General features: G+C 36.6%; 3 protein-coding genes across 4 annotated transcripts; 2 read left to right on the forward strand and 1 right to left on the reverse strand.

Annotated features, from left to right (window-relative positions):
• Positions 1–3140: 3140 nt before the first annotated feature.
• On the forward strand, positions 3141–3614 carry LOC147486895 (uncharacterized). The gene has a single exon (XM_086573881.1). It carries the CDS (start codon positions 3141–3143, stop codon positions 3612–3614), a length of 474 nt encoding a protein of 157 aa, XP_086430007.1.
• Positions 3615–12283: 8669 nt separating this feature from the next.
• LOC147486896 (uncharacterized) lies at positions 12284–13074 on the reverse strand. The gene is made up of 2 exons (XM_086573882.1): positions 12846–13074; positions 12284–12702 (listed from the first exon to the last, which is right to left on the reverse strand). Exons 1-2 carry the CDS (start codon positions 13072–13074, stop codon positions 12284–12286), a joined length of 648 nt encoding a protein of 215 aa, XP_086430008.1.
• Positions 13075–14974: 1900 nt separating this feature from the next.
• LOC147486897 (uncharacterized) lies at positions 14975–22554 on the forward strand. 2 transcript variants are annotated; one of them, XR_015202285.1, is made up of 7 exons: positions 14975–15175; positions 19465–19548; positions 19652–19795; positions 20075–20233; positions 20525–20598; positions 21977–22363; positions 22416–22554. XR_015202285.1 is itself a non-coding variant. In XM_086572940.1 (2 exons), the coding sequence occupies exons 1-2, from the start codon at positions 15154–15156 to the stop codon at positions 17004–17006; spliced, it is 534 nt and encodes a 177-aa protein (XP_086429066.1). In that variant the 5' UTR covers positions 15025–15153; the 3' UTR covers positions 17007–19454. The 2 variants fall into 2 exon arrangements, 1 of the variants encoding a protein (XP_086429066.1); XM_086572940.1 differs by lacking the exons at positions 19465–19548; positions 19652–19795; positions 20075–20233; ... (1 more) ...; positions 21977–22363; positions 22416–22554 and adding an exon at positions 16495–19454 and having other exon boundaries at positions 15025–15175.
• Positions 22555–23415: the final 861 nt, after the last annotated feature.

Genomic DNA, 23415 nt, shown 5'->3' on the forward strand with positions numbered 1-23415 from the left:
GGAAGTAGTTTGTAAGAAAAAAAAACCATATCATTGTAAAAATCCTTCTCACTCAGTTCTCCAAAGTGTTAGATTTCAGTTTTGATTACATAGATTCTTGTCTTAGGAGTTGGAACGAAACCCTTACTCGAGTATACCAACTAAAACACATGAGTAAGGAAATATGAGTTTTAGCACGTAGTAAGTAAAGTTCTAAAAATACTGAATAGTGCTAATATCAATACTGAATCTCGAAGTCATAACTACTTATGAATTCCATCCATCTCTGTTGTCTCATGTTCAACTCTTTCTGTGAATGATACTTCAAACTCTTGTGATCTATGTAAAGCTCGAACTTATCACTATATAATATTGCCTCCACACCTTTAAAGCAAATATAGTGGAGTAGATAAGTTAATTCCAAGTCATGGATGGATTTTCTAATCTAGCTAGTCGTTTTTAAGTCTATGACAAGCATTTCTGAATGGAATTACGGTCTTGCAACTACCCACAAGATGCAACTAGTAAATCCGATAAATCTGTAAAACCACTAGTTTTTGCTTGATAAGGAGTTAGTCGGGATTACTAGAAATTAAGTAGAAGTCAACCTATATTTCAATTCTAATTATACATGGCATTTCTACCAATTATTATTAGTCCACATAAACTAATCATTTCTTCCTGGAACCGATTCTAATGATGTCGGAATCAAGCTTTCATCAAGGCTTCAAAACAACCCCCTCTAATGGAGGTTTAACTTGAATCATAAATCTTTGATTTAATTAAATCTAAACATAACCATAAAGAAACTCTTTATTTAATTAAACAATAATGGGTGGTTAATTTTGTTTCCATTCTAAGGACATGAATTGAAACCTTCTCGGTAATCCCCTGACAAGATATCAAATGGATAAAGAATACTATTTTTCTTCCCAAAAAGGCAAAGGTTTAATCTAATAAAGGACTTTAAACTAATTAAAGAAAACAATTAAATCTATCATGAAGCTATTTTAATGGCTACTTCTATTCTCTAAACGTCTACAGGCCTCGTCCACTTCAGCTCCTTCTCCACCACAGAGTTTCGTTTTTAAGGTAGCCAAAAGGGGTCCGAGTCTTCATTAGTTGCATTATCTTCAAATGTATTTTTTATGTTCTTATGTGTTTTGTGAATACACTAAAATATCATCAATGAAAACAATCACAAATTTATCCAAATGGGGCTGAAAAAACGATTCACGAGGTCCATAGAAAAAATTTGGTTTTGAGGTGCATTCATCAACTTAAAAGACATCAAAAAACTCATACAAACCATAACGAACTTTCTAAATGTAGTCAAAGGAATACTGTTTCTCTTCAACACCCATCCGATAATAACTAGTCTTTAAATCAAACTTTGAAAATACACCTTAGCCCCTTTTCGGTCAATCCGACAAATCGTCAATCCTAGGAAGCGGATACTTATTTTTTATAGTCACAAGGTTCAAATGTTTCCAAAATCAATACACATTCTCAAGGTATCATCCTCTTTGAAACAAAAATAGCGGTTCACCCATGGTGAGTTGCTTTCAAATTGATATGAACACGGTCATACACACCTTAAAAATTCAGACCCAAATATACAAAAAAAATATAGTTAAGCCAAAAACAAAATCATTAAAACTTAAACTTTTACCCTTCTGCGGTAATTACTTGACTTGTACTTTCATTTCCTCCAATAGCTTGGCAGTCAACACGTAAGCTAACTTTTGAATGCGGTCCACGGTAACAAGTCATATGACGAAACTCCCTCTTGGGTGGCAACCACAGAATCTCTAGAAAAACATCTTCAAGTCTCAAAAGATATCTTTTCAGAAGATTCCGTGGTTGCCACCCAAAAAAGGAGGTGGAGTTTTAAGATAAACTTGTTACCGTGGACTCCACACTCAGCCAAAGTTGGCTTTAGGTGTCAGCCTAAGCTATTGGAGGAAATGAAAGTACAAGTCGAAGAATTACTCAGGAAGAGGTAAGAGTTTAAGTTTTAGTGATTTTGTTTTTGTCTTAACCATATCTTTTGAGTATATGGGTCTGAATCTTTTAAGGTGTGTATGACCAGGTTCATACGACCGAGCAACTCACCATGGGGTGCGCCTGCTATTTTTGTTTCAAAAAAGAATGGTACCTTGAGAATGTGTATTGATTTCAGGGATTTGAACCTTGTGACTATAAAAAATAAGTACACGCTTCCTAGGATTGACGATTTGTTGGATCAATTGAAAAGGGCTAAGGTATTTTCAAAGTTTGATTTAAGGAGTGGTTATTATTAGATGGGAGTTGAAGAGAAGAGTATTCCTTTGACTACATTTAGAACTTGGTATGGTTTGTATGAGTTTTCTGTGTTGCCTTTTGGGTTGACGAATGCACCTGCATTCTTTATGGACCTTATGAATCGTATTTTCTGGCCTTATTTGGATAAATTTGTGGTTGTTTTCATTGATGATATTTTAGTGTATTTACAAAACACAGAAGAACATAAAATGTGTTTGAAGATAGTGATGCAGACGTTTAGAGAACAGAAGTTGTATGCTAAGTTTAGCAAGTGCCATTTTTGAGAAGAAGAAATTTGTTTCTTAGGACATGTGATATCTAGTGAGGGGATTGTTGTAAACCCTGAGAAGGTTGCTATAGTGAAAGAATGCAAACAACCAACCACTGTTACAGAGATTAGGAGTTTCTTGGGGTTAGCTGGATATTATCGGAGATTTATTGAGAAGTTCTCACTTATTGCAGCTCCACTCACGAAGTTAACTAGGAAGGATGTAAAGTTTATGTGGACTAATGATTGTGAGAAGGCTTTCTTAGAATTGAAACAGAGGTTGACAACAGCTCCAATTCTAGTAATCTCGACTACAGTCGAAAAACTAGTGGTTTTTACAGATGCTAGTGGAACTGGTTTGGGTTGTGTGTTAATGCAACACCAGAAGGTGGTGTTGTATGCTTCACGACAGTTGAAGATACACGAGAGACGTTATCCTACTCATGACTTGGAGTTAGCGGTAATGGTTTTTGCTTTGAAGGTGTGGAGGCATTATTTATATGGTGAGAAATTCAAGCTTTACACAGATCACAAGGGTTTCAAGTATCTTTATTCATGGAAAGAGTTGAACATGAGACAACATAGATGGATGGAATTCATAAGTAGTTATGACTTCGAGATTCAATATCACCGAGGCAAGGGCAATGTAGTTGTTGATGAACTTAGTCGATTGCCTTATGTTTTGACCACTCTTATGGTGCAAAAGTGGAAGAGTTTGGAGACTATAGTAGCTTATGACGTCAGGACTAAACCAGGTACAGATGAAGGGTATATATGCAGTTTGGAGGTTAGGCCGGTGATTTTCAGTAGAGTGATTGCCATGCAACACAGAGACCCATTTCTTTTGGGTAGGTTAGATGATCTGGTCATTGATATTTTAGATGATTGTCCATCTGATTGGGCAGTTGATTCTGAGGGAGGATTAAGATTTCATGGGAGATTGTGTGTACCAGATGATGCAGAGTTAAAGAAGAAGATATTATATGAAGCTCATCATTCTCGGTTTACAATTCATCTTGGAGGAACGAAGATGTACCATGACTTGAAGAGGACCTTTTGGTGAGAAGGGATGAAAAGAGATATCGGAGAATATATTTCTTAGTGTTTAACTTGTCAGCAGGTTAAGGCAGAACATCAGAGGCCTTCTGGATTATTGCAACCATTAGAGACACCGATGTGGAAATGGAAGCACATTTGTATGGATTTTATTGATGGCTTGCCTAAGTCTCGGAGAGGTAATGAATCTATTTGAGTTATTGTTGATCATTTAGCGAAGTCTGCTCATTTCATTCCAATTGACGTGCGTAGAAATACATATAAGTTGGTTTTCTTGTACATTCGGGAAGTGGTTAGGTTACATGGGATTCCAGTGAGTATTGTTTCAGATCGAGATCCTTTGTTCACTTCCGAGTTTTGGAAGAGTTTTCAGCGTGCTATGTGTACTAATTTGGCGATGAGTACTACTTATCATCCTCAGACAGATGGACAAACGGAGAGGGTGAATCAGATATTAGAATATATGTTACGATCTTGCATAATGGATTTTGGTGGAGGTTGGGAGGAGCATTTGCCTTTGGTGGAGTTTGCATGCATATAATAATAGTTTCCAATCGAGCATCGGTATGGCACCCTTTGAGGCTTTGTATGGGCGTCCATGTCTATCACCTGCTTGTTGGGCAGACGTGGGAGATCGAGTATTACTTGGGCCTGAGATAGTGAGAGAGACATCTGAACATATTAGAGTCACTAGAGAAATGATTAAGACAGCACAAAGTAGGCAGAAAAGTTATGCAAATTTGAAGAGGAAACGGGTTGAGTTTTCTATAGGCGATTTTGTGTTTTTGAAGGTTTCCCCTATGAGAGGAGTTATGAGGTTTGGTATGAAAGGAAAGTTAAGTCCACGGTATATTGGACCATATGAGATAGTAGCATCCGTTGGTAGTTTGGCGTACCGTCTTGCCTTGCCGCCTAACTTAGCGATGATTCATGATGTCTTCCACGTGTCTATGCTACGGAAATGTGTGAAATATCCTACCAAGATTTTTCAGCCAGCAGAGCTAGAGTTGAACGATGATGTAACTTTTACAGTGAGGCCTATCACGGTAGTAGATAGCGATGTGAAATACCTTAGGAGGAGGATTGTAAACTTAGTGAAAGTGTAGTGGAGTGAAAGGGAAAATGATGTGACTTGGGAACTTGAAGATAAAGTAAGACAGATGCATCCTGAGCTTTTCTCTGACACTCTACCTTGAATCTCGGGGCGAGATCCTTTTAAGGTGTATATATTATAACACCCCATTTTTTTGTTTTTATTTATATTTTCCTAGTACAATAATAATAATAATAATAATAATAATAATAAGAATAAGAATAAGAATAAGAATAGATAAAACAAAAATAGGATAAATATTAGTCAAGGATAGGAAAACCCCGTAGGTAGAGAGATAAACCTTCATCCCTATTTTTTACCTACAGAGGAGTTCACACGGAGAGAGTTTATCTTTTCACAGAAGAAAAAAAAAAAAAAAAAATGAGGTTTGCACATAAAGGAGAAGAGAGGATTTTTGTTGGAAATCTATTGATAGATAGCTGATAGCAGGAGCATATCACGGGTGAGTAGATAATACATCTTTCACTGAACATGCATGCTTACGCCTGTTTACTGACAAAGATATAAGTTTTTATGCTCATTTATTCTTCTACTCATTATGTGCTCATTTTATATTCTTTATGCTCATTCTATATGCGGCAAAATTTGGAATACATACTATTGTTCATACTGTCAAATATTTATTTAATTTGTATGGTTTATCCACTGTTCTTTTAATTCATTCGAATGGTTCTAAATTGTTAATGGTTGATATATTAAGTGTAGAGGTTTTGTGGGACTGTTGAATTGTTGGAATGATCATATAGGTTGTGGATTATGTCGTTTGGTTGGTTTGTTTCGAGTTTTGTTGTTTGAGTGCTGTTGAAGCTTTGAAAGGCAGTAATGGCATTAAAATGCGATTTGTGAGGAATAGGGATTCGAGTTTTGACTATAACATAGTGTAAAGTCCTGAATTCTTATTAAGGGTAAATTAGTAAATGACACGTGAAACCTAGAGATGATTAGGTACGTGGCCAGTCAGATAGACGTTTAGCCTGACGTAACGTAAATTGATTTAACACCGACTGAGAAACCAAGTTAGTTAAGGAAAAACCACTTGAAAAATTCTAAGGTTTCATATCACTGATTACTTATAATATACGAAGATCGAAAAAGAAGATAAATAATAAGTGATAAAATAATTCGATACATAGTAAATTCGTGTACGCATAACTAAATACTTGCATAGTCAATACGAGTCTATCGCTTGTAAACTCAGAAACTTGAGACAGGTTAAGTCATTTGACGATAACTTCGCAATTATTGTATAACGTGCACAAACTTAGACGTTACACGCGAGAGCTTGTGATCAAGCCCTTGCTTGATAATAGATAACAAGGTAAGGGTAGGATGGTCTTATTACCTAACCCTTAGCTAATACGCATAGAAATCGCACCAAACCAATTCATACCCAATTTTTCTTCTTCCTCTCCATTTCACCAACCACTTAGAACCCTAGGAGAGAGAAAACCAAAGCTGCCCAATTTCCATTAATTCAATCCTAAAGTTTTAACACCCAATCCTTAAAACACTAAACTCAAGTGTGAGGATTCAAAATTCCTTGGAATTGCGTCGTACCAAGGTAAAAGGTGAGTTTAATTTCTTCCCAAATAGCTAGATTAGACTCAAATTCGATGGATTTGATGTATTGATGGAAATAATTGAATTGGGGGTGATGTATTTCGGCAGTAGCTGTTGGAGAAGATAGAGTTGAGTGAAATTGGTAGAGAAGAAAGGTAAGGAGCTATATTTTACTAGCTTGGTAAGAATTATTATATATTCATTCTATTTTAGAGAAGTTTATGTTAGTTCTATACTTTGTTTAAGATCATGTTGATTAATGATTGAATGAGAAAGAACACACACTTAGTTATTACTAAATTTAATGTGAATTGAGGGTGTGGAATTTGTTGGTAGTTGGAGTTGAGAAAAAAAAACTTAATAGTTAGTGGAAGTGATATGATTGGTGTGGGCATAAAGGCATGCAGAGACCTGTCAGAGGAATAGTGTTAGAAATGGCCTGTAACAACTGGTAACCATAGTTAGAGGAAAAGTTACCGGAAACACAAATTCTTAGCATCGAGATTTCTTCTCAGCTTACATTAGATAAGAATTACTCATTAGTTTTATAAATTCTAATAACCTACATATATATATATATATATATATATATATATATATATATATATATATATATATATATATATATATATATATATATATATATGATGTTATAGGAATTAAATACGAGTGGATTCGGTTAAGTGGGACTTGAGGAGAAATGGAGCTTGCTAAGGTAGGAACTTACATACCAATATCTAGCATGCTTATTTTCATGCATGATTTGATTGGTTTAAATTGGTAAAAGATAGTTGCTTATCAACCATGCATATATATGTGATATTCATGTTTTGCATTCGTATTTTTCCTCGATAAAAACTAGATATATAGATAGCTTTTGGGTGAAAAATGAGTTTTGTGAAATCTAGGTAGTGGGGATTGTTTTCTTTCGTTAAAAGAGCAAAACTGGTTTTGGGAAGGGCTCTCATCTCTTGTCTCAGTAAGGAGACAAAGAGATGGATTTTGTAATGTGGGTAAGAATTACCCGGGTGTTTGTAACTATGTGTGAGGTTCTGGATTGTTCCATGAATATAGTTCATTGTTATTTTCTATGATTCGTCGTTTGGGAATCATAGGTTGTCATTTACTATGACTGGCCCGTTTGGGAGTCATAGGTTGTATTTAATCGATTGTTGAAAATCCAGGAACTCACACATACAGAACCAACAGTTTGAAAGGAAAACTAAATATGTATTTATAGTATTTGAAAATAACCGGTAATATGAGTATATATTACTATGCTTATCACGAGGGGATTTAGAAAAGAAATTGTGAATTCCTATAAAGAAGGAATTGTTGTCGCATTTCTGGAGACAACAGTTCATTCTAGGATTTACAACTGTGGTGTACACCTTTCGAGGTGGTGGGCCATCTTTAAAGGGATGCATCACAGGATGTAGTCCGGGAATTCCTTTTCTACTTTTCTAGATAACCATGCTTGTACATGTCACGTTGTATGGTGCTTAGCTTGTGTAAGGTCACATGTTACCTCAATGAGGTTTAGACGTGAGGAGTGAGAGTTTAGTCCACTCCTGGACATGTGTCAGGATCCTAAGCAGTCTGTAGTCATCGAACGGTTGACCACAGTAAGTTAGGTGACAGCCCGTATGGTGGTCGTGGTCATAGGGCCCACCTGAGCCCTAAAAGCTTTAGGTTTTGTGTGTAAGATCACAACAACTGCATTTCAGCTTCCTGCCGGTAAAATCAGGAAAACAACGGTGCATGGTTCACACTGGAAAGTACTGAACCGAGATATGCCTAAGACTGGGGCTGAGTACCAGTCGTACCCTCACCATTCTAATAGGATGCAGCGGCCACAATATATTAGTTGTATGATGATTGTGAAAAATCTATTTTGAGTATTAAAGAAGCATGCCGATATGATTTATGCTAGTTAGTGATTTATTATATAGTCACGATATTTTGATTATTATTATGGAAATCCTGCATATTTTAAATGTTTTGCTATAAATAGACTATTTATTGGTTATGTGCGTTTCTACTGGGCATAGTTGTTTTGCTCATCCTACATTAACATTTCAGACGAACCAGTTGCGGAGGAGATTTTCCCTACCACTAGTGATGATGGTTATGGGGATTTGGGTGGTTTCCCCTATGCTTGACGAGGGACAGAGTCAAGTTATTTTGTTGTATATAGAGAGTCTAGTTCATTTTTGGTTGTATATAAAGAGCCAGTTCATTTTGATGTAATAATCGATATATTTGGGTAACGGTTCTCACTTAAACAATTTTGTAGATATACAGATATATCCCTGTCGTATCTAAAGTTAAGAGTAATATATATATGGTTGTTGGAAGGGTGAATTATGCGATTTCCAGGTTATGACAGGTTTTAGTATACGAAACGTCGATAAAACAAAGGAAACTCCGCAGAAATTTTAATAAAATTTGGAAAGCGTAACGCCTCGTGATTCATCTCCACGTCCTCGGGATGTGTGGTGGGTCAGGGGCGTGACACATATTGTTGGGTTTTTGTTGGAGGATGATGGGTAGATGTTGGTTGTTTATATGGGTGTTGTTGAAGCTCCCAAAGTTTGTTAATGGCGTCAAAAGCGATTTTGGAGTAGTGAGAGATTCGAGTTTTGATTATACTAATAGGTTGGGCTTTTGAGGGGGAACAAAAACAAACCGTTTCATGGTCTTTGGTGGTCTCGTTGTGGTCGATGATTCAACGGAGATGAGCTGATGAGATGAGGAAGAAGAAGGGGACTACCTCCAGCGATTATGCTTTTTTTTTTGGCTTGGGCTTGGGCCGAAATAAGGCATGTGGGCTTAATTTATTTTAGTTGGGCTTGGGAAAGGTTAAAGATTTTTGGGCCTTAGTCTTTGGATTTGTTTAGATGAGTTTAGGACTGGTTGACTGCTGTTGACCAGGGTTGACTTTGACTAGTTGACCAAGTTTGACCTTTGACTTGGCTAGGATTAGGTCTAGGACTATTAGCGTGCTTGGCTTTAGGCTAAGACTTTTTTATATATACGTGTGTATGTGTATTAACTATTATGTAAAATTTCATTGTTACTATAACTCTTTTATGATATACGACGTTATAACACTTAGACATCGATATAATTAATAACGTATAAACAATAATACACAAATCAAGATACTCCTCCTTGCTCTAAAAGAATATATGCAATAAAGTTCAATAATGTTCTCAATAAATTTACCACACCCTTTTAGAACTCTCCACGTCTCAAGTTTTGGAAATGAGATTTTATGACTGGTGATGTCATGTGATAGGTGGGTAGGTGGGCATTTATTAAATGTGTCATAAATGGTCCGTTAGTGTTATAAATGGGTATTCATTGACTGTGCCATGAATGACCTGTGTATTCATTGAATGTGCCATGAATGACCCGTTAGTGATATGATATGTATTCCTTGAATGTGGCGGGAATGACCTAAGATATTAATTGAATGTGCCATGAATGACCTGAGTTTTTATGCCCAAAGAAGCTGTGAAATTTGTGTATGAAATCCCAGAGATGGCTATGATATCGTGGTATTCGGTGAGAGAGAGGCACACATGAATGTGTGATTTGGCAAATGTATGGAGTGCAAATCATGGATTAGGTACTAAAGGGTGGGTGTATAAGAAAAGTAATCGATTAATTAATAAGAGAAATTGATTTGATTGTGCGGGTGTGCTTTGACTTGCATTTGAATACTTATAAAATATCTACATATGTTTATTTAGAATTTCTAACTTCCGTTTGCAGGAGGGTAGGACTTAATTTGTGCAGGGACGCTGTCCTACCCTTATACAGAAGTGGATATCGGTAAGATTTAATTCAATTACTAAGTTATTAAAATGAGTTATTATAATGAGTTAATAGAATGGAAGTCTTGCTTTGGAAGAAACTATGCCGGTTGAAATGACGAAACTACCTGTCTTCCAAGCTGAGAATGGTTAAGTTATGGGTACATATAAAGTGTTTGTTTGGATAATTAAAGTCTGGAAATGTTTTATGTTGTTAGTCTACTCATACCAGCAAATTCCATTTTGCTGACCCATGTTTGTTTTGTTTTGGCAACGTGGGTGTGTTCTTAGGAACATAAGTGGAAGGCAGTGGAACCACGGCGTGTGATTTGGATTCTTTCCTAGAGCAGTCCGTTAGTTCTTTCATTAGGTCTGATTCTTATTGGAAGGATGTAATAACGTAGTTTACACTTTCAGTATGACATAAGAATATGGTAGTGAGGATTTTTATTCTTAGAGTTTGTTTGATGTTTTTTTGGGACGGAAGATAGACTATTAATAAAGTGATGGCGGATAAATATTGGGATTATTTATTTAAAGTTGGTTCTTCTATGATATGGTTTTTAAGGTGTTTGTATGTATTGTATCCACCCCGTCATAGCCTGGGTTTTAGACAATTGAACATAGTGATGTTTGAAATATTTATATTTCAAATATCCACTTTGTAATTGTTTAGAAATTTGGGCAGTGACAAATAGGCAGTAGATAAACCATACAAATCAATTAATATTCGACAGTATGAACAACAGTATGTATTCCAAATTCGGCCGCATATAGAATGAGCACAGAATGAGCAAAAGAATAAATGAGTAGAAAAACTTATATCTTTATCAATAAACTTAAAAACAGGCGTAAGAATGCATGTTCAGTGAAAGATGTATTATCTACTTACCCGTGATACGCTCCTGTTATTAGTAGATATCAAGCAAAAGCCTCTTTTTCCCTCCATGCGTAAAACTATTCTCTGTGTAAAACTCCCTCTGTATAAAAAAACTCCCAGTGTAAACTCCTATGTAAACTCTTCTGTGTTCTTTTTTGTTTTAAAACCCCTGAAAACAGGGAAGAGGGTTTATCCTCTTTACCCACGGGTTTCCTATCCTTAACTAATATTTATTCTATTTTTGTTTTATTTTATATATTATTATTATTATTATTATTATTATTATTTATTGTACTAGGAAAATATAAAAAAAAATGGGGTGTTATAATATGCTCTTGCTCGGAGAAATCAGCAGGATAAAATTCAGTAAGACGAATCAACTTGTTAGTATCAAACGCACCAAACAAATCATTGGGGTTTAAGCAAGCCATATAAAGAAGCAACTCCGTATTCACCTTATCAAAACGGTTATCAAGCTTAACACGTTGTTTATCGATACAACCATAAAATAATCCAACCTGATAATAATGTAAATTAGTTGCATACTCTGCTTTTCTTCGGGATCTTCCTCGATGAACAAACTTAGCATCCATTTGAGGCATATCTATACTATGTTTTGTACAAAATGTAGAAACCTCGCCTAGTAGTGAATCCCAACTACATTCCCTCATTTTCTGCAAACGCTCCTTGCATACTTTTACTAATATAAAGTTGAAACATTCACTATTTTTTTTTTTTTTGTTGCAATGCTTTTGAAAGATCATTAGTGATTCCCAATAGATTCTTCATCAAATGCAAGATGAAAATGAACTCAAACGAGTGCATCAAATCTAATAAAGCTTGTGCTTCTCCTTTTTTATCTAAACTTGAGCTCTCTTCTATCACTTCATCAAGAACTTCAACCACGGAGGGAAATATAACAGTGAAATTAACTAATGTACTATAATGTGATCCCCAACGTGTGTAGCTAGGTCTTTTAACACCAAGCTCTTGATTTAGTCCTTTACCGCTTGATAGTTCACCATTTTTAAGTTGCTCAAACACTCTAGCAGCTTCTTTCTTTCGAAAGTTGTCCTTACGCTTGCAAGAGACCCCAACAACATTCACCACATTGCTAATAGAGGTGAAAAATGAAGCAATCTCTTTGATATCTTTTGTGACATGGACAAGCGCCAACTGAAGTTGATGTGCAAAACAATGTACATAGATTTCAGACTTGTTCTCATTCAAAATGAGCGCTTTTAACCCATTGAACTACCCTTGCATATTACTAGCCCCATCATACCCTTGACCACGCAGTCTTAGACACTCAATCCATGCATGCCGAAGAATTTTTCAAGCGATGTCTTGAGTGAAGCTGATATAGTATCAGGGACATGCATCATGCCTACAAACCGCTCTATCACACAACCTTTCTTGTCAACATATCGCAAACAAATAGCCATTTGCTCCTTAATCGACGTATCACGAGCTTCGTCAATCAAAACGGCAAATAATTCTTCACCAAGGTCTTTCATAATAGCATTAACAGTTTCAACAGCAGTTGCATTTACTAAAGCCTTCTGAATATCAAGTGATGTCAATTTGAGATTTTTCGTAGCATTGTTAAGAGCAACAATGTCAACAACTTTATTGTGAAAAGCTAAGAATATTAAAAGCTCAAGGACACTTCCTTTGTTTTTAGAGCTTTCAGATTCATCATGACCACGAAAAGCTAATCCTTGACGCAAAAGAAATCGGATAACATCAAGAGATTGAAGCAGTTAAATGAAGTGATAGTTAATCCGTTCTTGGTCCGAATGCTTGACAATTAAGTTCTTGATGTTTTGGTCTTGCTTCATTAGATTCTCACTTTTCATACACGCTTCGTTATGAGCACTATTATGGTTCCCAACATGATCTTCAATCCTTCTGCAATTTTTCTAACTCCTAAACCCACCATTGATGAAAGCATCCCTATTATCTCCAGACTCTCGCCTCCACAAATAACAGTGTAAGCAAAAATAGCATCCGTGTGAATGCTATACTCCAACCAATTTCCATACATAGTGAAAAAGCTAGTCTTTCTTGAAACGCCGAACCTTATTTCCATCTTGTGTTGGTGGATAGTGAGCTTGAAATAGTTGACTAGGCCCTCTTAGCAAGTACACCCTTCTAACAGCTTCTTGATCCTTTGGATGATAATCATAAACTTTAGGTCATAAACCAGGATCGGATTCAAGATTCGACACATCAACCTCAATACAAGTTAGATTTATCTTTTCGATCTAGCTAGGCTCCATCTCCACTTTCTCATTGTTATGAATATTTTGAATAGGAGCCACTGGATTAGACACATCTTCATGATTCCTTTTTTGAAACAAACTATCGATTCTCTAATTTTTCATTATTGAAATAAAAAAAAAATAAACAAACGTCTACTAAGATAGAGAGAGATACCACTGTAGAAAATCAAAAATGGATAATGAAAATTGAAGAAAAGAAGCTTTGAATAAGTGTAGTAGTAGCAGGAGGCCGGCTAGCAGCACCTAGTTTGAATTTTTGAAATCAAAATGTTGAAAAATGAAAACCCCATTTTTTTTAATCTGTACGAGGAGGTAAGAAAGTGAGAAACCTTTTTTATTTTATGTCCAGTTCAATTGGTTGGGCTTGGGTGTTTTGTTCTCACTCACACAACCACACTACTTGATTAATGATTTATTATATTATAAAAAGTCAAGGTGTTGGACTATTGGGATTAGCCTACAGTGATTAAGTGATGCACTGATACTAGGGGTGGGAATTTGGCCCTAACGACCCTAACCGACCCGACCCTAACCGACCCGACCCTAAGCCCTATAAAGCCCTCACAACTAAAGCCCTCACAGAGTTTAGGACAGGGCCGACCCGACCCTAAGGCCTTTAGAGGCGAGGGGCTAGGGCTAAGGTTAAGGAAAAACATAGGCCCGACCCTAATTCAGCCCTAACCAAGCCCTAGTTATAGTTTTATATTTTCACTATAAATACAAGTACCATAATTATCCAACTCTTTGTTAAATATTTTAAATTAAAATAACATTGTCCTTTGTATTTTATCACTTACACCCAAATGTACTTCCAATAACTTGTCTTATATAACAAAAACTTGTCAACCTATCTAGCAGTCATGAAGAACAATGAGCACTAGCCTAATAAAAAATACGACTTTATTCTTTTGATCATCAAATCAAAGTCTAGAACTTATTATTTTCAATTTATTTTCCCACTTACTTCTTATAAATTATATTTTTATTCACATCCAGTCTAGAACTAAAGGTTTCTGTCTACACCATTAAAGCGAAATACATAACAGACATTTGTAACATAGAAACCAAAAAAACAACCTTTGTTTGAAAAATGGCATTTGTAAAACAAAAAAAATATATAGGCCCGGTCCTAAAACTCGACCCTAAAGCCTTTAAAAAGGGCTTAGGATAGGGTCAAGGCTTGAGATTTAGACTTGTGACTCGGCCCGACCCGATTCTATGATGACTTTAGGGTCGGGCTGACCCAACCTTAATATCTAAAGGGCCTTTAAATGTTTAGGGCCGGGCTAGCCCGACCCGGCCAATTGCCCACCCCTAACTGATACATAGTTTTTTTTTTTGGACAATTTCACCTGGGGCACATGCCCCATGTCACTACAACGTGGCTCCGCCACTGCACATATTTATAATTTGATCTACTTAACCAACTTACTAATAATAACTATTGATTTATATCGAGACACGGTGTCTGTGTGTAATTCAATGCAAACTAACGTTATCTAAATAGTGAGTCGCAATAGTAGGTCTAAAAATTAGGTCCGTATAGCACTGCTCTTTTAAAAATTAAGAGATGCATGGATCCCAATTTTTTTTTCATTTTTTGAATGTTTTCTTTCCCATAGCTAAACTATCCCACACAATTGATGTGTCCCACCTGATTTACTGACCTAATTGATTTGTTCCACCAGTCTAGATTGAGGATTGTTCAATCCACAACGGGCTCGACTCGAACCGGACCAAGTATGTCCAGGCCTCGCCCACTTACACTTTTGCTATGTGCCCATGATAGCATGTCGAGTCAGCATTCCACCCTCTCGAAAACTTTACTCTTCTTACAAAATTTAGATCCCTTTTGAAACTCTGAAACCAAAACCAAAAAAATTGTAATGCATTTTGAATTACTTGAAGGTAATACTCCTCTCCTCTTCATTTACAAATCTTGGATTATTTATTGCTTCAATTCGTTAAGGATTTTTTTTCTTCATATTTTTACTGCGAGTAATTGTAGTTTATTTATGACATGTTTCCTTTGATTCTTCAAATAATCTCGTCACAAAGAAATGACAGGTGCCAGAGGCACCATAGAATAGAACCCCAACTTGTCCACCGAATTTATAGGATTTAAATAGTTTCAATGTGTAGTACTAGTGGGGTAAATATTATAGCAAAAAAATATGGATTGTAATGTAATGAGTTTAATGACTATGCAGTCAAAAGCGAGCGTAGGTGCTAGGGACTACTGGAAAGCCTACCCAGGCGATGTCTAGCTGATATAGGTTCATCTAGGCTTAGGCGTTCTTCTAGGGATAGGCTCAGCAAAGGGCACAATATAACAAACACGAGCCTATAATATTAGTTAAAGTTTTTTATTCGGTTCACTCTTTCACTTTTTTACATGGACATGCCCTATTTTAAAAAATCTGGGTCGGATACATATCGGACACACATTGTATGTGCTATACTTCAATATCCAAACATTCGCCATGTCCGACTCTTCATATCTGTGTCGGATATGGACACACCTGTCAGTGTCAATGTAACTTAGCCTTTTTCCATCCAAACACCTCTCCAACCATTCCCAATGCTGTTGTGCCTTGGAAATAATTACAGTCAAATATTAATAGATTGAAGGTCTCTTGCGACCTTGAGGAAATTGTGTCTCAGGGTCTTCTATAATTAATTCCATAACCAAAAAGAGGAAAGTATGCCTCGAGGGCATTTCCCCAATGCCACTCAGCTAAGATTTGTACCACCCGCAAGCTTGATTTGCCATCTGCATAGTGGCATTACCTGGAGTGTAGTGATCGTGGATGATCAAACTCCACACAACTCTAACAGTTTCCCATTTGGGGATGGGTCTGCATTTGAGAACTGGGTTGCTTTTTGTCTCAACCTAAAAAGTGAAACTGGAGCTGTGGATAGCTTTATTTCATGATGTCAATGATTTTATTTGTTACCCTCACATCTAGTACGTAGTTTTGTACTTATGATTTTGCATTATTACTTAATTATATTTGTATATTAATAGGTCTCATGCATCACAATATATTTTTTTTTGTATGATTACAATTGTATGAAAGATCAAGAGACAGTATAGTACTAACAGATAGGAGGCATGAGCCAGTCGATCGCCTAGGCTCAGAGGTTATGCCCCTAGGGTTTAGGCTAGACGCTGGAGCCTAGCCATCGCCACCTGTGACTGCATAATGTACAACCTATTGTTATAGATGGTCAAGGTAATGAAGATGTTGGTGAACCCCCTCTGCATGTTCCACCTATAGTGCCACCACCAGTCCAACAGCTACCTGTCGTGCGCCCCCAAGGGCCACAAGATCCGATTTTTCAGCCAAGGTTAAACCCTAATGGCCAAAATCGAGAGCTACCAATGCAAGAGGCAGCTAGAGGTGTGCGTCTTCCTCCACAAGGGTGTGAGATTCCGCGTGTTAATCAGGTTCGAGGCAGAGGTCGTGGTTACCAACGTCCTGTGCAGCGCTGGGTTGATGGTGATAGGAATTTTTGGGAACAACCCATTTCTCGCAATGCAAGGCAAGAGAATGGGGGTCGGTCTCCATCTCCTCCTTCTTCTCTTTCTACTGACCGAAGTGGTCGTAGGGCAGACTGTGAACCTAATCGCCAGGCAGGTGATTTTGAAAGGTATGACCATTTTAATTATTTGGATGAAGATCATGGTGTTCAGAATATTGATAATGGGGTTGTTGATGTTAATCGTTTCCTTTGAATGTTGGAGAGGAGTCAGGCAGGTGATATTAAAATCGATGTGCCTACGTTTGATGGTAAACTTGATCCTGACAAGTTTATTGATTGGCTTAATCAAATTGAAAAGGCCTTTGATTATAAAAACTTATATGATGGAAAGAAGGTTAAATTAGCAGCCACTAAGTTGAAGGGTTATGCTTTGGTGTGGTGGGATGAATTAAATATGCGGAGGGTTAATCAAGGTTATAGGAATGTTTGCACTTGGGCTAGTATGCGCCGAGAGTTATATGCACATTTTGTTCCTAAACAGTGCCAACAAGATTTGTTCATTCGTCTATAGAATTTGAAACAACAGTTGTTTTCGGTTCAAGAATATACTGAGCAGTTTCAGTTGTTGTGTACTCGTGCTGGGTTGGTTGAAACTGATGAATAGAGGGTGGGTCGTTATTTGAATGGCCTGCGCAAGTCAATTCGTGAAGCACTTAACATGTTTGAGATTGAGGACATGGCTACCGCGTTTAAGTATGCATTGCATGCTGAAATAGTGTTTTCACCTAGTACGACTTCTTCACCTTATACTGGTTCTGCGAGTGTAGTTACAGTTTTGCAAGTGTAGTTTCAGCTGCTACTCCTGTGTCGGCTGCTGGGACATAGTGCTGCTAGAAAGTGCTTTGAATGTGGCATTATGGGTCACATTGTTGCCGAGTGTCCTAATAAGAAGAAGCGCCCTGTTTTATTAGCTGAAGGTGAAGATGAGGTCGAAGATGTTGTTTGCCAAGCCACCTGATCTTGTCCTAGATTTCCAGCATGAAGCTTTGTCAGTGTTTCCAGCTTCAGACGCTCCACTGCTATAGCTTGTGGACAAGCTTCGTCAACATGGGGAGAGTGATGTAGAACATTTGTCAAGTCTGTCAGTGTCATAGGCGTGCGCCTATGTTCTCTCTACAATTTATGGGCGTGAGCCCTTTAGTTGAGTCCAAGCCCATGGTTCGAGTCCATTAGTTAGTTGTGGCATATGTCATGTTACTATTGGTTTATGCTTTCTAGGTTTAGTTTAAATAAGAGTTTGTAATTAGGGTTCCTCAGTGTTGAAGTTTATGTGATTGAGAGATTCAATAAAAGAGTGATTTTTGGTCTTCTTTAAATTGTGTTTCAATTAAAGTGTAGATTCTATTAAACTGAAGCTTCCGCCAGTCAGAACTATATTAGTTCTTGTTGCGACAGATGTAGCAGGGTGTGGGATTGATATGCCCATGTTATAAACTGTGATATGGCTGGGACTGATCTTCTCGTCTCTCCTCAGAGTTGTATCATACAACTATTCATACAGTTGAAGCCTATGTTGTCATGAGCCAAAAGTTTTTTGACAAGAAGTTGTTTATGGTATGGCATGACAGTCTTAGTCATCCAAGATCAACAACGATATGACATATCATCAAGAACACAAAGGGTCATCCACTGAAGAACTAGGAAGTTTCTTTAAAATATGTTTTTGGCTTCAGATGTTTGAAGTTATATAGAGATACTCTGTCTCATTTTCAGTTGTAGTCTCAATGTGGTATCCATTAAGAGGAATGTCTTTGAATCTTGGTATATTTCTTCTAGATCTAGCTAAATAAAGGGCTTCTGGTAAGCTTAGTTCCTCCAGGTAATTCAATGTTGGCTCTGCCAGAGCCTTCAATCATATTTGTAGGACCAGATATGGTGTGGACATTGGCTTTAATCAATGTCAAGTTTGTTGTTTGAGAAATACTTCTTTTCTCAAAGGACTGTATGTGTAGTCGCATAATTTGCTAAACACGTGTCTTTTTTGCTATTTTCTAAAAGAAGTGAATCATACGTGTGCTATACATAGGGGTGGTAACCGACGAAGAGAAAAGTGTTATTTTCCATTAAATTTTACATTAAATGTAAATAGTGATCAATAATAATTTACTATTTCCATTTGTAAACTATAATGCATACCTTCAATAATTGAGAAATCATCTCGAGTTTGAGACTTTCATTTTATAGTTTCATCACTTTATCAGCATGATTTGTTTCTAACACTTCAGCTTTTAGTTTTGCTCATCGTCTTCAGAAAGAAATTTTGATTATCATAAACCTTCCTTTTACCAAAGCTGTATTTCTAGTGATCATAATCCTTTGGTGGATCATCTCTGTGTTTAATTTGATTAATCACGGTGGACATTACAAAGTTGAGAAATGAATCAGTAGCATTTACTTTCTGCTGGTTTAGTATCAGAATTATCATTTGCACATGTAATCATCAATTTTGAAGAAGAATGCAGCACAGTATGCACACTATTGATTTAAGTTGATTTCACATGAAAATTTAATTCGGTTGTCAAGCTTTACGAATTCAATATACTTGCTGAATTTCAGATGGCTATGCTTAATATAAAATTGAGATACTTTGATTAATTTTCCAACTTGGGCTTAATTAGTCAGAGGCAACTTTCTGATTTGCATTTTGACAGTTCCACAATGACTATCATTCTTGAAGGAAGTTGCTCAAGCTCTATTTTAGAGCCAAACGACCATTGTTCTTTTGGTTTTTTCAGGTATACTTACTGTTTTATTGCCATTCTTTAGTGCGGTGGCACCTTTGAGGCAGGTTGTTGGCCGCTGCTTACGTTTGCGTAACTTACTTTTTATTTGTTGCAGCCATTATTACTTTTGATACCGGGAAAAGAGATGGACCTTGTGTGTATGCTGTAGCATATAGAGACTATGATAGAAAAGCAACTCAAGCAGTCCATAATGATATGAAACAATTTAAAGTTTACAGGAGTGATATCCATGTTTAAGGTAACTAGCTTGGAGTTAGAAAAGCATAAATAAAGTAGGGTAAAAAACAAACATAATCCAAATCTTCGATAGTTAGAATATCTCTTGCATCTAAAGTAACTTTATGAAGCCATTTGGTGTTTCATCACTTAGGCTTCATTACAAATATACAGCTAAATTTTGAAGTGCATATGCAGCTACACGTACAATAGAAATTTGGAAGATAAAAGATATAAATAAAGGATAAGGTGTATGATCTCAATTATTGTTTGGCTTATGCTCCAACATTTTTTTTTTCAGGACATATATTACTTTGAGACCCTTGAATGATTGTGTCGTTCCCATTCTTGAGGATCTTCGAAAGGTGATTGCCACATATTAATTATTTTCAGTAAGCCCAGGGAGATATGAATGAGCAACAAATTGTTAAAACTGTCATTGAAGCGGGCGAAGAAGATGGTATTGCACTCAAATTTTCTTTATCTCCTTCCTTGGTTTTGGTTCAGATTTGCATCTATATTCCACAAATGGCAATGCTTAACATGACTAAGTATGAAAAAATGAATGTAACGATGATTATGGTTTTAGATACCGTGCAAACTTGGATGATATATAGCCGTTTGGATCAACAATTCCATGCCTTCTTATTCTTCAATAGCTAAATAGAAAATTTGAATTCATTAAGACTCTACTGTACCATTATTTACACATTAATTGCTTTAGGCTTATGTATCTCACTGCCTCTCACAGATTTCATTACCAATATTAGTCTGAAGTGCTGCTGCAACTTGGTGGACACTTCCAAACTGCTGAAGGTCTTCCAGGTTCTTCTATTTTACAAAATGTATTATACTTTTGTGATCTACATTAGAGAGAATCACTTGATTCTTAGCATCATTGTTGAGTTGAATATCAATGGCTGCATAAGACTGCGTATGTAGAAATCAAGTGAATGGTTGGTTCTTTCTTGCAACAATCTCTTGGTATAGAGAAAATAATACTCTCACTGCATATATAGTTGTTTGAATTCAAGAACTACCCTACAATTCTAGAGATCTCTGATTATAAGGAAAGACTTAAACTCCCTTTTTCCACCAAACCTATTTGATGGAACCTTTAATATAGGGTACCCTTGGAGCTGTTGCAATGCAGCAATAAAGCTGGACTATACATATGTGGCTGGGGTGGGGAAAAGTGTAATAACCATTGCCTATTTTTTTCTGCACGCAAGTAAGGATATATTATAAAGAAAAGAATCTTACATCAAGAGTGTTGTTGTTACATGGCTGTTAAAGCAAAATACTACAAGCAGATGCTGGTCGAATCTATAGTATGTCTTGAAAGGACATTCAGTAGCTGGGACGAAGTCAGGCCTAGTAGTTCTCCATAGGCAGTCTCCTGTACTCATGAGCGCACCCTTTTTTGTTGTAGAGTCGGCTCCAAAGTTTGCTTCTCTTAGAGTACGAGTGATCCACCATTGTTCCATCTGTAATGTTGCTTTCTGCCATCGTGCTTTCATAGTCCAAGGTAGAGTCCCACCTTTAACCGCCAGAATCACAGCCATAGAATCACTCTCAATCCACAACTTATTCCATCCTTTGTCTACTGCCATTTCCATAGCCAGTAGTACTATGACTGTGCATTCAGCCTCAAAGTTTGTAACAACACCTAGTCCATGCACTAGTATTCCCAAAAGTTCAACTTGTGACTTTGTGAGTCCTGAAAATGACACCCGCGCCTCCAACACTTGGGTTACCAATAGAAGAGCCGTCAGTGTTGGCTTTCACTATTTCTCAGTCAGGTGGAATCCAAGAAACTTCTATAATTCAATTTGCTGGTTTGATTCTTCCTTTGAGGTTCAGTTGAGCGAGAAGAGCCAAGTCCTCGACTGTCTTGAGCATAGTACCTTTTGCCACTACCTATTGTATTCCCAAGGACGTGAATTTGGATTAACATGGAATGAGAATATATGGTGGAGTTGTTTATGGAAAATATAATAGAATGAACAAAAATATAGTAGACTAAAGAACTTTTGGAGTGTTTGCACTTTTATAGACTAAAATGGATGTTGTGCTTTAAAAATGTTGAAAAAATCACATATGATCTTTTCGAAATACAAAGTTCTGATTACCAGGGTTTGAGTTCCAGATTTGAGTATGGGTGTGCGGTGTGCCTCATTCATAAGTTATTCTTTTCTTGCAGGTTGCAAGAGGAACTGAAATCGCACGTCCAGCATGATATGATATTACCATGCATGTATGACAGTTTGGCGACTTGATATATTTTTTTGATTGGCAAGCATGTTTTAAATGAGATTAGTAACTCTTTGATGTTGGCGGGGCTTGAGCCCAAACCTTTGGTATTAGGGTTGTTTTCGGTCTGGTTTTTACCAATTTCTATAGAAACCGTAGATTGAATTGATATTCTCGGTTTTCTAAAAATCTAAATTGAAACTGAGCCAAATTTGAACAAAAACCGAGATGAAACCGAATCGAATATTCAGTTCGGTTGTTGGTTTGGGGCTTGCCATTAGGGCTTTCTATCAAACTTCAAATTGAAGCCTATATGGGCTTATTGATCACCAACCAAGTGAATTTTAATAAATATATTAAATAGTATTATCGTATTGGTGCCAACCAAGTGAATTTTAATAAATATATTAAATAGTATTATCGTATTGGTGCCAATTTAGGTATGTTGACAAGCTGTAACTCCAATCACAAGAAACAAATTTAGTGCTCAATAATATTAACCATTTAGCCAAAAAAAAAATAGTAAAAAAAAACCTCTAAAATTTCTATATATATCTAGCACTTGGTTTGGTTCGATTTATATCGGTTAACCAAATTTCTAAACCAAAAACCGGACCTAACCAGTCAATTATGCCTTTATATTCAAATTGAGGAAGTAAAAAATTGTCAATTTTACCCGGTTCGGTTTTTCGATTTCCTAGTTTTTTAGAACAATCCTATCATCACCCGAAAGTTTAACCAACTTTGTTAGTTGGCGACTTGATATGATATGTCAAGCTTACAAACGTTAGTTTGGCAATGATTTAAACTATTGTTCTATAAAGAAGAAGTGCTATTGTGACTTTATATGTGATTTGCAATTGTTCTTTTTTAAGCAAAAGGGTGTTAGCTACGAAGCAAACAATATGTGTGTTATTTGACTGTTATGTTATATTCTCTTTTCTAGGCAGTTGCCTTTCTATTCTTCTTGCAACATCTATTTTAGGAAGAAGATATGCATCCAAAATTGGCCTGACTACTTGAGGAGCTCCTTAGGATACAGTAAAATTGTATTATCATAATGCAGAAAAAAAAGATAATTTACTTAGACACCTTGAGAACAATCTACTGCAATATGGCGTGCACTGGTGCGTAGCATAGCTTGCACCCTAGTTGAGAGTTGAGACCAATAGCTGAAGGTCATACTTCAAAGGAAACTGCCTAGTTCTGAAAAATGGCAAACAGAATCAGATGCTAATATGTTGGTAACTACTGTAATTTGGAGAAGTTTGTGTAATAGAAGAGCAAATTGACAGATCCTAGTAATCTTGCCGTGCTTTCACTGCTTTGTAAGTACGACTGATGTCTCCGGTTTCAAGCTGATGCACGAGACTAGAGAGTGACCCCCTC

Source organism: Coptis chinensis, chromosome 7 (assembly GCF_015680905.1).
Source record: "Coptis chinensis isolate HL-2020 chromosome 7, ASM1568090v1, whole genome shotgun sequence".
In the NCBI taxonomy this organism is placed as follows: Eukaryota; Viridiplantae; Streptophyta; class Magnoliopsida; order Ranunculales; family Ranunculaceae; genus Coptis; species Coptis chinensis.

Excerpts from the sequence above, each read along its gene's own strand:
- LOC147486897 (XM_086572940.1), top strand. The coding sequence starts at position 15,154 with ATGCATTTTGAATTACTTGAAG. Across the intron at positions 15,176-16,494 it reads GCATTTTGAATTACTTGAAG|ATGGTCAAGGTAATGAAGAT; the intron begins GTAATACTCCTC and ends CTATTGTTATAG.
- LOC147486896 (XM_086573882.1), bottom strand. The coding sequence starts at position 13,074 with ATGGAAATAAGGTTCGGCGTTTCAAGAAAGACTAGCTTTTTCACTATG. Across the intron at positions 12,703-12,845 it reads AATAGTGCTCATAACGAAGC|GATTAGCTTTTCGTGGTCAT; the intron begins GTGTATGAAAAG and ends TTTTGCGTCAAG.
- LOC147486895 (XM_086573881.1), top strand. The coding sequence starts at position 3,141 with ATGGAATTCATAAGTAGTTATGACTTCGAGATTCAATATCACCGAGGC.